The 15,871-nt window shown below is 45.5% G+C and overlaps 1 protein-coding gene across 1 annotated transcript in view; it reads left to right on the top strand.

Moving 5' to 3' along the window:
- Positions 1–15,461, top strand: part of LOC109890320 (interphotoreceptor matrix proteoglycan 2-like) — a 29,452-nt gene extending 13,991 nt beyond the window's left edge. The window contains exons 12-19 of the mRNA XM_031792260.1: positions 104–165; positions 1,986–2,187; positions 2,439–4,105; positions 4,384–4,603; positions 5,735–5,945; positions 6,066–6,254; positions 14,179–14,377; positions 15,441–15,461. Of these exons, the coding sequence (XP_031648120.1) occupies positions 104–165; positions 1,986–2,187; positions 2,439–4,105; positions 4,384–4,603; positions 5,735–5,945; positions 6,066–6,254; positions 14,179–14,377; positions 15,441–15,461 (2,771 nt within the window). The remainder of the gene's footprint in view (positions 1–103; positions 166–1,985; positions 2,188–2,438; positions 4,106–4,383; positions 4,604–5,734; positions 5,946–6,065; positions 6,255–14,178; positions 14,378–15,440) is intronic.
- The last annotated feature ends 410 nt before the right edge of the window (positions 15,462–15,871 follow it).

Genomic DNA, 15,871 nt, shown 5'->3' with positions numbered 1-15,871 from the left:
CAGGGTTGGCGACCACTGCGAAATAAGGGTTTAGTCCTGGGATTTGTGTGAAAAGGTAAAAGGGTTCTCCAGTTAATTTGTGTACGACTGTTTTATTTTCCAGTTGATAACTTGTTTCTGGGAGGGAGACCCACCACCAAACCAGAAGAGTCCAATGACATGATGGTGAGTGAGTGTCAGTTCACTGCTCCACATTGTCCCGAGGAACATTGTGTATTGCATCCGTTTAACAATATAGTCAACTGAATATGTCGTTGATGACATTGCTAGTTCAATGTGTGTTGGTGTGTAGGCTACACTAAAATGAATGCAATGAATGTCATTTGTTGCTAAAGTTGCTTTGGAAAATGGAATTCATACCCAGCTGTCTCAGTTCAGTAAAAGTCTGTAAAAATAGTCAAGTCCATTTTCCACCAAACTATTCTCAAGACGCAAGTCAGCATGCCATATTAAGCAAACAGTTGTGTTCAATCACTAAGAAATATAGAAAGAAATCTGCTTTGAGTGGAAATATGACATGAATTTATTACGCCGAATGATTCGCTTTTCTCATAGACGGCACTGTAATTACAAAGACACATTTGACTGGGAACAAACTTAATAATCTCAGAATTTACTCCCTCAATTTTTTCCTATTTTTTCTCATCCCTTTATTAAACTGATTTACAATCTTGTTTAGGCTGAATGGCGTTGTCCAATTTGTCTTGACTACCATGTGTTCTCTCTCATTCTCTCAGGTAATGGCAAGCTTCCTAGGGTCTAACACAGGCACAAGGCAGTTACTGGTAGTTAAAGATAAGCACATCTGAAGTCCATTCGTTATTAAATGAGTCCACTTTGACCAAGCAGAACGTTATTGTTGTCCTTAGGGCATAACACAACTTTTTGTTTATCCTGTGGTGAAAGACAATGACGCTCTGCTCATTTGTGTGAACACAACCTGGTTTGACGGTCTCTCTGAGTCACATGGCTGTTTGCAGGAACCCATTTTCATTGTGGAAGATGAAGTGTGTGTGTGTGTGTGTGTTTCTCTGTCCCTTGAGCAGGACATACTAATACAGAACATATGGTGAGGTTAAAAGGCCTGTGTTGTTGCATTCATTCATATAGGGCATCTGTTGCTAGCGATGTATATGTGAATTTCACTCAGATTTTGTTTATCGTGAGGTATTTTGTGTTTCTGAATATTTACTTTGTGAAGCACACATATCAAGGGCTACATCTGTATCTGTTACAACTCAACCTTGTGAGAGAGAAACACTCTGCTACAACTCAACCTTGTGAGAGAGAAACACTCTGCTACAACTCAACCTTGTGAGAGAGAAACACTCTGCTACAGCTCAACCTTGTGAGAGAGAAACACTCTGCTACAACTCAACCTTGTGAGAGAGAAAAACACAACTAATCTGCAGCTGCAGCTAGGGAGGCACAGAGGGCCGGCTTTTGTGTCCAAATGTATCTTCTGCGTGCCAGTGCAATTTCTTTCCACTGAAGTTAGTCCGAAGGATGAATTTCCACTGTAATTCATTGAAGATGTTGAGGATCATTTTTTTTTGTCCACTTTGACTTCTATAAGGACTGTTGAATGTATACGTGATCATATCTGTCATCCTATGCATGTGCTTTTTGATCTGTGCATGGGAAAATGTAGGTATTTTGCATTTATGTATGCATGGGTGGTGTAAGTCTATGTAGTTCTATGTACTGTAGTTGCGTGTGTCCATCCTTGGGGCATGACCAGCCCAGGTGTATCATCTGGGCAATTCCCGTATAGATTTAGGATTATCTTTCCTCTAGCCAGCATTTTCTATGTGGCATTTTCTATGTCTGCCAGCCTCCCGTTTGGGCTAAAGGTAGACAACAATACACACTGACGTTCATTTAAGTGTGAGTTACTAGATGTACATTTCTCTAACGTTAGTAGAATGTAAGAATAATGTCAGTGCACTTTTATCAACCTTTGTCTTTTCTTCCTGGTGTGTCAGGACAATGTTCTGGCTGCTGAGAAACCACCAGATGCTCCTGGCCAAGACTTGGATGTCAGCGACATCTTCCTGAAGAAGGATGATTTCCTGTTTCCTGTGGACACTTTGAAAGGCTCCGGGAACGTTGTGGCCAGTGAAAATGACGTGTTCGTTCTGGATGAAACCACCTTGCCACCCAGCACCACTGCTGTCCCTGCAGAGAGTGAGCCGTCCTGTTTCTACTTCCTAAATCACGAGACCACATTCACATCACCTTGTATACTGTCAACCACACAGTAACACACAACACAAAAAAAACACATTCAAATCTGATTTAATAGAGTTTTGAAACCATTTATCCATTGTTAATATCATAGATTGTCCTCTATTCTGTTTTCACTCTGTTTCCCTTCTCTTCAGTGAAGGGAGATTCCATGTTCCAGTAACAAAGCATGTGTTTTCCTGTTTTTCTAGATAATGGAAATATTGAAGAAGAGGGATTTCTTCTCAGTAACACTCAGCAAGACTCTGATACTCCCGATGGGGATGGTGTGGTCGGTGCTGGAGGCTCCTCTACCTCCTCCCCTTCACAACCACAGACCACAGAGGCCCCGGTCCCGGCACCTCCCAGAGTAAACCCAGATTTGGATGTTGGCTCTGGCTCCGGCTTCTCTGGGGATGACCAAGGGGCTGACGTCGTCCCATGGTTTCCCGTGACAACTGAGGAGACAGACTACATAGAGGAGGATGAGGAGGATTCTGTGGTGGGGGAGGTGCATTTACCAGATCCAGAAGTGGAACCGAAGGAGGAAGAGAAGAAGGAGGAGGAGAAGGGGGAAGAGATCACCGAATCTGTCCTGACTGAAACTCCAGAGGATATGGGTCCTTTTGAGTCCCATCCAGAATCTGCCCCAGTTGAAGAAGAGCCACAATGGCATTTCTTGGACAGACTGCCTGTGACCCAAGACATTAGTACCCGACCTGACTACACGACCACAGCTGAAGCCCCTGTGTTCTGGACCGCAGAGACCCTGACCATGGAGCTCACCATACAGACGCTGGAGGCCTCTGGGATTTATGACAATTATTACCCAAGCGAACCATTCACCATCATAGCACCAGTCACTGATTATCCCTATCCTCCGTTTTACACCACTGAGGCCCTGGTGTTGGAAGGGCCAGCAGCTGAGACCCATGGTTCTGTTGCGGAACTGTCGGAGCCAACCAGTCCAATAGAGGTTGAACTCCCCACAGTCACTGAGTCACCTACCTTCATAGACATGGAGCTGTTCACAGTCAAGGAGTCCATCTTCGATATGATCACCTCCGAACCACCAGAGATCGAAGCCTTCACCGACAGACCTTTACTCTTGGTGCCCGATCCTGAGGATGAAGATGGAGAGGTGGAGATCTTGGAGGAACAGGGGGCGGAGGTCGCAGGGCCCTTGGCCACAGTACTCCCAGCCCTTGACATCTCAGAGGAGGACCTAGCTGAAGATCAAATATTTGTTGTGGCTGCAGGTACAGCAGCCCCGGAAGTCATAGAGTCTCATAGCATCTTATCCCCCGAGAAGGAATCTCCCTTCTCTCGTATATCTGACTCTGTACCAGAAGAGGAGGAAGCCACACACCATCCAGCCACCACAGAAATAGCACCACATGGTGACATTGAAATCTCTGAGACACCTGAAATTGCCCCAACAATCCTACCTCCATTCTTCCAGCCCACATTCAGACCCACAGAAAACCTGCTTGAGGCAGCAGAAGAGTCAGATGTTAGCATTGAAGAAGGAGATGTTAGCATGGCGCTAGCACCCCCTTCCCCAGCTCACGACACATACGAACTAGAGGTCGGCACTTCAATCCAAGCGGTTGGAGACCCCACACTAGACTCCCCCATGTCGGAAATTGACCTCACCTTCAACGTGTATGACGGAACGAGTCACAAGGACGGGGACAGCAGCGGGTACTCCAGCATCGCCCACGGATCAGACGTGGGCAGCATCGCCATGGCGAAAAGCCCTGGCAAGGATCTGATGGTGTTCTTCAGCCTGAGGGTGACCAACATGATGTTCTCTGAGGATCTCTTCAACAAGAGTTCCACAGAGTACAAAGCCCTGGAGCAGAGGTTCCTCGAACTGGTAAAGGATATATGGGATTATCTGCAATAACATTGGGGTATGGGGGCCATAAATGAATGTTCAGTATGCATAGAGACGGCCTACTCAAGTCCATTTTACAGTTTTCATTGCTGTGAATGTTGTAATATGTTGCATATAATGGATTCTGTAGTAGAACTTTCTAATGAACTGTTTCCATTGTTATTGGATTTGTCACAAGTCATACAGTACCTGTGCGATACAGTATATCTTGGTGTTTTGGGAAGCACAAAGTAACAATGTCTCTTTCTCGTCTGTAGCTCGTCCCTTACCTGCAGTCCAACCTCAGCAACTTCCAGAACCTGGAGATCCTGAATTTCCGTAACGGCAGCATCGTGGTGAACAGCAGGATGAAGTTCGGGAAGCCCGTCTCTCGGGGGGTCACCAACACTGTCTACCTTATCCTAGAGGACTTCGCTAACTCAGCCTTCCAAACCATGAACCTCTCCATAGACAAATACTCACTGGATGTGGAATCAGGTAAACCTCAGCTACAAACAAGTGATACTTGAGTCTTGAGTGATGTTATTCTGCAGTGAGAGTAGGAAATGCATGAAATCATGTCAACAAGTACTCATTGTTGTGAAGCATTTCCTGACAGTAATGTCCGTTTGGTGGATGATCTTCTGTAGCTGAGGTTTCATTATTGGATCTTGAAAGATGTGAAAGTCGACAACAGAAGCAATGGCATGCTGACCTAACCCAAACTTCTCACATTAACACATCAGCAGGAGATTGCTGTATTGAGTCATTGAAGTGAGATGACTCTCTAGTTATGAATCAAGTTGTTTTCTCAACACTTTGTAACTCAAAGAGCCCACGAAAATAACATAATGATCTCAATGTGTCAATGGCTTTGATACTGTGGTCCCGGGGATGGTGATCTCATGTGGTTGACACTTCTGTTTGGGCTAGGGTTGCAAAATTCTGGGAACTTTCAATAAATTCTCTGGATTTACCAAAATCCCGGTTGGAGGATTCCAGGAATAATGAGGGATTAAGCAGGAAATCCAAAATCCTCCAACCAGGTCTTCTGGAAAACCTGGGAATTTTGCAACCCTCGTCTGGGCAGATGTACAATGTGACCAGCAACAGTACTGTACAGTATGTGTCATAATGAGGATGAGTCACCATGGTGTTATTCTATTAGGCCGGCTGGGTCGTTACAGTATAATCTGTGTTGTAATCTGTCTGAGCCAATCATAATCATCTACTGTAACACTTATGCTTAATCATGTCACATCATGTAAGGTCTCCACAGGGCATCGGATTAGAAAAAGACAAAGGTATTTGTTAAGGGTTAAGGTTAGAGTTAGAGAGTTAAGGTTGGAGTCAGAGTTAGGGTTAGAATACTTCGCTCTTTTCTAGAATGTTCCGATAGTGACAACTAAAGTGCTCTGGGCACGTCATCATTAGCCAATTTACGACTAAAGTCTGAAACATTCTAACATATATTTTCTGTGGTGTATTTATGTGTTATTTTAGAATTAGTGGGCTTTAACCACCATCACCAGCACAGTCAAACCACCATCCCTGAGTCACCAGGTTCTCAGATGGTAGAACTGAGGTCACACAAAACACGTTTGTTTATGTTTTCTTTGTCGTTGCCAGGCAACCAGGCAAACCCCTGCAAGTTCCAAGCGTGTAATGAGTATTCGATGTGCACGGTGAACCGCTGGTCCGGGGAGGCGGAGTGTGTGTGTGACGCGGGTTACTTCAGCGTGGACGGACTGCCGTGCCAGAGTATCTGTGACCTGCAGGAGGATTTCTGTCTCAACGATGGGAAGTGTGATGTCATCCCCGGCAAGGGAGCCATCTGCAGGTGGGTGGGAGTTTAGTTAAGGACACTGACATGATGAATTCACTATAGGGTTATGTGTGTGTATGTGTATGTGTGTGTTTGAGATGCATATGGTTCTAATGCTGTTCTGTGTGGTTCTAGATGTCGTGTAGGAGAGAATTGGTGGTACCGCGGGGAACACTGTGAGGAGTATGTGTCAGAACCTCTGGTGGTGGGCATCGCCATAGCGTCGGTGGCTGGCTTCCTATTGGTGGCCTCTGGGGCAATCTTCTTCCTGGCCAGGACTCTGAGGGACGGTTATGACAAGGAGGATTCAGAGGATCCTCTACGGTAAGCAGCAGACTCATAAACCCAGAGGGAGAAGGAGTAAATCTGATTATTTACCTGACCTCTTGTATTTACAGATGGATTACGATGTGTAATGGTTATTTAAGATATAACTGCAGTGTTGCTTGTAGAGTAATGTTATCTGATAATATTTTGGCTTCTCTTGCCTAATAACTGCAGTAGCATTCAAAAGTTTGGACACACCTACTTATTTAAGAGTTTTTCTTTATTTTTACTATTTTCTACATTGAAAAATAGTAGTGAAGACATGAACACTATGAAATAACACATATGGAATCATGTAGTAATCAAAAGTGTTAAACAAATCAAAATATGTTTTATATTTGAGATTCTTCAAATGCCTTGATGACAGCTTTGCACACTCTTGGCATTGTCTCAACCAGCTTCACCTGGAATGCTTTTCCAACAGCCTTGAAGGAGTTCACCACATATGCTGAGCACTTGTTGGCTGCTTTTCCTTCACTCTGCGGTCCAACTCATCCCAAACCATCTCAATTGGGTTGAGGTCGGGTGATTGTGGAGGCCAGGTCATCTGATGCTACACTCCATCACTCTCCTTCTTGGTCAGTCCCACTAAGTGCAAACCAGATGGGATGGCGTATCACTGCAGAATGCTGTGGTAGCCATGCTGGTTAAGTGTGCCTTGAATTCTAAATAAATCACTGACAGTGTCACCAGCAAAGCACCATCACACCTCTTCCTCCATGCTTCATGGTGTGAAAAGCTATCATCAATTCAAAGGGTGGCTACTTTGAAGAACCTCAAATATAAAATATATTTGGACTTATTTAAAACTTTTTTGGTTACTACATGATTCCATGTGTGTTATTTCAAAGTTTTGATGTCTTCACTATTATTCTACAATGTAGAAAATAGTACAAATAAAGAAAAACCTTAGAATGAGTAGGTTTGTCCAAAATGTTCACTGGTACTGTATGTAGAAGTACTTAATTGGGTTAAGAAATACTATACTGGTGTGTAGACAGACAATAAATGTAGATGGTTGTCCTAAAATGTTTTGGTTAAGTGAAGCTTTGTGCATTGTTAACGGGGTGCTTGACCGAGAATCTGTCCGAGAGAAAGAACTATGAGAGCGTGATTAGCGTCTCAGACTTCCTTGGCAGCCATGTTGTTTTTGATTAACCAATCAGGACATGTTTATTGAGAAGTATCAAAACAGTGCTGATTGTATTTAGAAGCCCCGAGTTGCAGGATCAACAGTATATGTGTGTGTGTTCGTGCATGCATCCATGTGTAGGTGTGTGTGAATGTGTGTGTGATTGTTTTATGAATCAGTATGTGCCTCGGCAGCTGTCCTGAGTTTAGCCTGCCTGCTTCTAGTGACACAAGGCCTGGTCTCGACAGATAGACCTTGGGCCAATGCCCATGTTAGCACCATGGGCCCTTCTAACAGCCCCGCCCTGCAGTCTCCCACTGTTACCAATAAACTGTCCACAGACTGCTAGATTGGACTCCTGACCAGTTCAGTGTGTTTCTCATATGAGTGTTTAGCTCATGGAACATGGCTTACTGTATAATGTAAAGACTGTATCTGATGGAGAGAGAAATAAAGAGAGAGGGAGAGAAAAATATAGAGAGAGGGAGAGAAATAAAGAGAGACAAATAAAGACAGAGTGAGAGATAAAACGAGAGAGGGTTGAAAGAGGGAGAGAAAGGGAGAGAGAGAGAAATAAAGAGAGAGTGAGAGAAATAGAGAGAGAGAGGGTTGAGCGAGAGAGAGAGAGAGAGAGAGAGAGAGAGAGAGAGGCCAGTACAACAGAATAACATCATGTGTGTTGCATGCCATCAGGTTGACATCCTGTTTAGATTGGACAGGACACAATGTCACTTCCCACCCACTGGCATAGGTCATCACGTATCATGCCAACCCCATACGGCTGTGGGTGTGTTTGTGTTTGTATGTGTGACTCACTTGGCCGCACTGCAAGTACAGGCTGAAATGTTATTGTTCATCATTATTACCGGTAAGTAGACAGAACACATCATTCTCAGTGGTGTGACATCAGCCACCTTTCTATTGCACCAGAGAACATGTATTTTATTTCACCTTTATTTAACCAGGTAGGCCAGTTGAGAACACCTTTATTTAACCAGGTAGGCTAGTTGAGAACACCTTTATTTAACCAGGTAGGCCAGTTGAGAACACCTTTATTTAACCAGGTAGGCCAGTTGAGAACACCTTTATTTAACCAGGTAGGCTAGTTGAGAACACCTTTATTTAACCAGGTAGGCCAGTTGAGAACAAGTTCTCCTTTACCACTGTGACCTGGCCAAGATAAAGCAAAGCAGTGCGACAAAAACAACATCACAGAGTTAAACATGGGATAAACAAACGTACAGTCGATAACACAATAGAAAATCTGTATACAGTGTGTGCAAATGAAGTAAGGAGGTAAGGCAATAAATAGGCCATAGTGGCGAAGTAATTACAGTTTAGCAATTAACACTGGAATGATAAATGTGCAGATGAGGATGTGCAAGTTGAAATACTAGTGTGCAAAAGAGCAGAAAAAAACAAAATCAAATATGGGGATGAGGTAGGTAGTTGGTTGGATGGGCTATTTATAGATGGGCTGTGTATAGCTGCAGCGATCGGTAAGCTGCTCTGACAGCCGATACTTGAAGTTAGTAAGGGAGATATAAGTCTCCAACTTCAGTGATTTTTGCAATTCGTTCCAGTCATTGGCAGCAGAGAACTGGAAGGAAAGGCGGCCAAAGGAGATGTTGGCTTTGGGGATGACCAGTGAAATATACCTGCTGGAGCACGTGCTATGGGTGGGTGCTGCTATGGTGACCAGTGAGCTGAGATAAGGCAGCGCTTTACCTAGAAAATAGTTATAGATGACCTGGAGCCAGTGGGTTTGGCGACAAATATGTAGCGAGGACCAGCCAAAGAGAGCATACAGGTCACAATGGTGGGTAGATATGGGGCTTTGGTGACAAAACAGATGGCACTGTGATAGACTGCATCCAATTTGCTGAGTAGAGTGTTGGAGGCTATTTTGTAAATTACATCTTCAAAGTCAAGGATCGGCCGGATAGTCAGTTTTACGGGGCTATGTTTGGCAGCATGAGTGAAGGAGGCTTTGTTGCGAAATAGGGAGCCGATTCAAGATTGAATTTTGGATTGGAAATGCTTAATATGAGTCTGGAAGGAGAGCTTACAGTCTTGCCAGACACCTAGGTATTTATAGTTGTCCACATATTCTAAGTCAGAACCGTCCAGAGTAGTGATACTAGGTGGGCGGGTGCGGGTTTTACTATAGTTTAAGAGCAGTTGGAGGCCACGGAAGGAGAGTTATATGGCATTGAAGCTCATTTGGAGGTTTATTAACACAGTGTCAAAAGAAGGGCTAGATGCATACAGAATGGTGTCGTCTGCGTAGAGGTGGATCAAATAATCACCCGCAGCAAGAGCGACATCATTGATATATACAGAGAAAAGAGTCAGCCCAAAGGTCCGGACAACAGGCCCTCAGATTTGATACACTGAACCGATAAGAACACGGTGATTGACAGAGTCGAAAGCCTTGGCCAGGTCGATGAAGACGGCTACACAGTACTGTCTTTTAACGATGGTGGTTATGATATCGTTTAGGATCTTGAGCGTGGCTGAGGTGCACCCGTGACCAGCTCGGAAACCGGATTGCATAGCGGAGAAGGTACGGTGGGATTCGAAGTGGTCGGTGATCTGTTTGTTCACTTGGCTTTCAAAGACCTTAGAAAGGCAGGGCAGGATGGATATAGGTCTGTAACAGTTTGGGTCTAGAGTGTCTCCCCCTTTGAAGAGGGGGATGACCGAGGCCGCTTTCCAATCTTTAGGAATATCAGACAATGCGAAGGAGAGGTTGAACAGACTGGTAATAGGGGTTGCGACAATGGCTGCTGATAATTTCAGGAAAAGAGGGTGTACAGATTGTCTAGCCCAGCTGATTTGTAGGGATCCAGATTTCCCAGCTCTTTCAGGAGATCAGAAGTCTGGATTTGGGTGGAGAGGCGGGGGGGGGGGCTTGGGCCAGTTTCTGCAGGGGGTGCAGAGCTGTTGGCTGGGGTTGGGGTAGCCAGGTGGAAAGCGTGGCCAGCCGTAGAGAAATGCTTATTGAAGTTCTCGATTATCGTAGCTTTATCGGTGGTGACAGTGTTTCCTAGCCTCAGTGCAGTGGGCAGCTGAGAGGAGGTGCTCTTATACTCATGGACTTTACAGTGTCCCAGAACTTTTTGGAGTTAGTGCTGCACGATGCACATTTCTGTTTGAAAAAGCTAGCCTTCGCTTTCCTAACTGACTGTGTACATTGGTTCCTGACTTCCCTGAAAAGTTGCATATCGCGGGGACTATTCGAAGCTAGTGCAGTGCGCCACAGGATGTTTTTGTGCTGATCAGGATGTTATGTTATTATCCTCTTATTCTCTGTCCCCAACGCTCTAGGCGACCAGTTTTGATAGCCTTTAGCCGCACCCTCATACTACTCCTTCTCTGTTCCGCGGGTGATGTGGAGGTAAACCCAGGCCCTGCATGTCCCCAGGCACCCTCATTTGTTGACTTCTGTGATCGAAAAAGCCTTGGTTTCATGCATGTCAACATCAGAAGCCTCCTCCCTAAGTTTGTTTTACTCACTGCTTTAGCACACTCTGCTAACCCTGATGTCCTTGCTGTGTCTGAATCCTGGCTCAGGAAGGCCACCAAAAATTCAGAGATTTCCATACCCAACTATAACATCTTCCGTCAAGATAGAACTGCCAAAGGGGGAGGAGTTGCAGTGTACTGCAGAGATAGCCTGCAAAGTAATGTCATACTTTCCAGGTCCATACCCAAACAGTTCGAACTACTAATTTTGAAAATTACTCTCTCCAGAAATAAGTCACTCACTGTTGCCGCCTGCTACCGACCCCCCTCAGCTCCCAGCTGTGCCCTGGACACCATTTGTGAATTGATCGCCCCCCATCTAGCTTCAGAGTTTGTTCTGTTAGGTGACCTAAACTGGGATATGCTTAACACCCCGCCAGTCCTACAATCTAAGCTAGATGCCCTCAATCTCACACAAATCATCAAGGAACCCACCAGGTACAACCCTAACTCTGTAAACAAGGGCACCCTCATAGACGTCATCCTGACCAACTGGCCCTCCAAATACACCTCCGCTGTCTTCAACCAGGATCTCAGCGATCACTGCCTCATTGCCTGTATCCGCTACGGAGCCGCAGTCAAACGACCACCCCTCATCATTGTCAAACGCTCCCTAAAACACTTCTGTGAGCAGGCCTTTCTAATCGACCTGGCCCGGGTATCCTGGAAGGACATTGACCTCATCCCGTCAGTTGAGGATGCCTGGTCATTCTTTAAAAGTAACTTCCTCACCATTTTAGATAAGCATGCTCCGTTCAAAAAATGCAGAACTAAGAACAGATACAGCCCTTGGTTCACCCCAGACCTGACTGCCCTCGACCAGCACAAAAACATCCTGTGGCGGACTGCAATAACATCGAATAGTCCCCGTGATATGCAACTGTTCAGGGAAGTCCGGAACCAATACACGCAGTCAGTCAGGAAAGCTAAGGCCAGCTTCTTCAGGCAGAAGTTTGCATCCTGTAGCTCCAACTCCAAAAAGTTCTGGGACACTGTGAAGTCCATGGAGAACAAGAGCACCTCCTCCCAGCTGCCCACTGCACTGAGGCTAGGTAACACGGTCACCACTGATAAATCCATGATTATCGAAAACTTCAATAAGCATTTCTCAACGGCTGGCCATGCCTTCCGCCTGGCTACTTCAACCTCGGCCAACAGCTCCGCCCCCCCCGCAGCTCCTCCCCCAAGCCTCTCCAGGTTCTCCTTTACCCAAATCCAGATAGCAGATGTTCTGAAAGAGCTGCAAAACCTGGACCCGTACAAATCAGCTGGGCTTGACAATCTGGACCCTCTATTTCTGAAACTATCTGCCACCATTGTCGCAACCCCTATTACCAGCCTGTTCAACCTCTCTTTCATATCGTCTGAGATCCCCAAGGATTGGAAAGCTGCCGCAGTCATCCCCCTCTTCAAAGGGGGAGACACCCTGGACCCAAACTGTTACAGACCTATATCCATCCTCCCCTTCCTATCTAAGATCTTCGAAAGCCAAGTCAACAAACAGGTCACTGACCATCTCGAATCCCACCGTACCTTCTCCACTGTGCAATCTGGTTTCCGAGCCGGTCATGGGTGCACCTCAGCCACACTCAAGGTACTAAACGATATCATAACCGCCATCGATAAAAGACAGTACTGTGCAGCCGTCTTCATCGACCTTGCCAAGGCTTTCGACTCTGTCAATCACCATATTCTTATCGGCAGACTCAGTAGCCTCGGTTTTTCGGATGACTGCCTTGCCTGGTTCACCAATTACTTTGCAGACAGAGTTCAGTGTGTCAAATCGGAGGGCATGCTGTCCGGTCCTCTGGCAGTCTCTATGGGGGTGCCACAGGGTTCAATTCTCGGGCCGACTCTTTTCTCTGTGTATATCAATGATGTTGCTCTTGCTGCGGGCGATTCCCTGATCCACCTCTACGCAGACGACACCATTCTATATACTTTCGGCCCGTCTTTGGACACTGTGCTATCTAACCTCCAAACAAGCTTCAATGCCATACAACACTCCTTCCGTGGCCTCCAACTGCTCTTAAACGCTAGTAAAACCAAATGCATGCTTTTCAACCGGTCGCTGCCTGCACCCGCATGCCCGACTAGCATCACCACCCTGGATGGTTCCGACCTAGAATATGTGGATGTCTATAAGTACCTAGGTGTCTGGCTAGACTGCAAACTCTCCTTCCAGACTCATATCAAACATCTCCAATCGAAAATCAAATCAAGAGTCGGCTTTCTATTCCGCAACAAAGCCTCCTTCACTCACGCCGCCAAGCTTACCCTAGTAAAACTGACTATCCTACCGATCCTCGACTTCGGCGATGTCATCTACAAAATGGCTTCCAACACTCTACTCAGCAAACTGGATGCAGTCTATCACAGTGCCATCCGTTTTGTCACTAAAGCACCTTATACCACCCACCACTGCGACTTGTATGCTCTAGTCGGCTGGCCCTCGCTACATATTCGTCGCCAGACCCACTGGCTCCAGGTCATCTACAAGTCCATGCTAGGTAAAGCTCCGCCTTATCTCAGCTCACTGGTCACGATGGCAACACCCATCCGTAGCACACGCTCCAGCAGGTGTATCTCACTGATCATCCCTAAAGCCAACACCTCATTTGGCCGCCTTTCGTTCCAGTACTCTGCTGCCTGTGACTGGAACGAATTGCAAAAATCGCTGAAGTTGGAGACTTTTATCTCCCTCACCAACTTCAAACATCAGCTATCTGAGCAGCTAACCGATCGCTGCAGCTGTACATAGTCTATTGGTAAATAGCCCACCCTTTTTCACCTACCTCATCCCCATACTGTTTTTATTTATTTACTTTTCTGCTCTTTTGCACACCAATATCTCTACCTGTACATGACCATCTGATCATTCATCACTCCAGTGTTAATCTGCAAAATTGTAATTATTTTCCTACCTCCTCATGCCTTTTGCACACAATGTATATAGACTCCCCCTTTGTTTTCTACTGTGTTATTGACTTGTTAATTGTTTACTCCATGTGTAACTCTTTGTTGTCTGCTCACACTGCTATGCTTTATCTTGGCCAGGTCGCAGTTGCAAATGAGAACTTGTTCTCAACTAGCCTACCTGGTTAAATAAAGGTGTTCTCAACTAGCCTACCTGGTTAAATAAAGGTGTTCTCAACGAGCCTACCTGGTTAAATAAAGGTGTTCTCAACTAGCCTACCTGGTTAAATAAAGGTGAAATAAAATAAATAAAAAATAAATAAAAAAAATGGACCTGTTTCACAGAGATCGGGACAGTGTGCCATCCTTAGAGAGAGCCACCAAGTTCAACCCCATGTATGAGAGTGATGTGGCCACGGCAGAGTACTACAGACGGTACGAAGACGACGTGCCGCACCACAGTACGGGCAGCGCAGACCCCTCTGTGGACTTCTGCAGTGACGAGATACTCCAAATCTACGACAACTCCGAGCTCACCAGAGAGGTACGTAGAGGCTGTCTAAGTGGTTGACTGCTGGGAGGACTGTAAGAGAGAGACAGACAGTTGGCAACAGACTGGCTCCCTGGGGGATTTCTAGGAAGATCATTCCAGAACATTCCAGGGACCTTAAAGTTGTTAGATGTTTTTCAAGTAAATACAAGAAGGTTAGAGCTAAAGTGTAAAGTACTGTGAAACTGTTAGTACTAATTGGTAATTATACACTGGAGTACATTATACATACATGTGGTATTGCGGTATAGGACCTAGGTAACATTACCAGAGAGCTTTATCAGCAATCAACTTTAGGTCTAAATAAGGCACCGTAACACGTGTGTATGAGATTATATTTTCACCCTGAGTCTTTAGCTTCAGCGCTTATGGTGGAAGAGCAGTGCTCGTCCAGACACCAGCATTGGGCAGGCAGTACGGAAACCAACACAAATCCATCGGCCTTACATCAACCCCTAATGTTACATAACTGTCTCTCTCTGTCTGTCTCTCTCTCTCTTACCTCTCTCTCTTACCTCTCTCTCTCTCTCTATTACCTCTCTCTCTCTCTCTCTCTCTCTCTTACCTCTCTCTCTTACCTCTCTCTCTCTCACACACCTCTCTCCCCTCTCTCTCTCACACACACCTCTCTCCCCTCTCTCTCTTTCACTCTCTCTCTCTCTTCTCTCTCTCTTCTCTCTCTCTTACCTCTCTCTCTTTCACTCTCTCTTTCACTCTCTCTTACCTCTCTTTCTTCTCTCTCTCTCTCTCTCTCTTCTCTCTCTCCTCTCTCACTTCTCTCTCTCTCTCTCTCTCTCTCCTCTCTCTCCTCTCTCTCTTCTCTCTCTCCTCTCTCTCTTTCACTCACTCTTTCCCCCCACATTATTCTCTCTCTCTACCCCCACATCTCGCTCTCTCCCTCTTTCTTTCTCTTCTTTCTCTTCTTTCTCTTCTTTCTTTCTTTCTTTCTTTCTTTCTTTCTTTCTTTCTTTCTTTCTTTCTTTCTTTTCTTTCTTTTCTCTTCTTTCTTCTTCTTTCTTTCTTTCTTCTTCTCTCATTGTCTCTCTCTCTCTCACAGCCCAAATTCAGGACCGCCTAAGATAATTGAGCTGGGCCAAAGACCTCGTTTGCAGACTTTACGCAGCATCAAGTGTGAGTTGCTGTAGTCTGTCGTCTCGTCTTCTTCTGTCTGTCTTCTGTTCTGTCGTCTGTCTGCTGTCTTCTTCTGCTGTCGTCTGTTCTGTCTGTCTGTCGTCTTTCTGTCTGTCTGTCTGTCTGTCTGTCTTCTGTCTGTCTGTCTGCTGTCTGTCATGTCTGTATCTTGTCTGTCTGTTCTGTCTTCTGTCTGTCGTCTGTCTGTCTGTCTTCTGTCTGTCTCTTCTGTCTGATCGTCTGTCTGTCGTCTGGCTGCTGTCTGTCTGTCGTTCTGTCGTCGTCTTTCTGGGCCTCGTCTGTCTGTCTTCTGTCGTGTCTGTCTGTCTGTCTGTCTGTCTGTCTGTCTGTCTTTCT

Source organism: Oncorhynchus kisutch, linkage group LG16 (assembly GCF_002021735.2).
Source record: "Oncorhynchus kisutch isolate 150728-3 linkage group LG16, Okis_V2, whole genome shotgun sequence".
Taxonomy (NCBI): Eukaryota; Metazoa; Chordata; class Actinopteri; order Salmoniformes; family Salmonidae; genus Oncorhynchus; species Oncorhynchus kisutch.
Note: the sequence above shows the minus strand (reverse complement) of the source record. Positions and strands in the feature narration are given on the sequence as shown.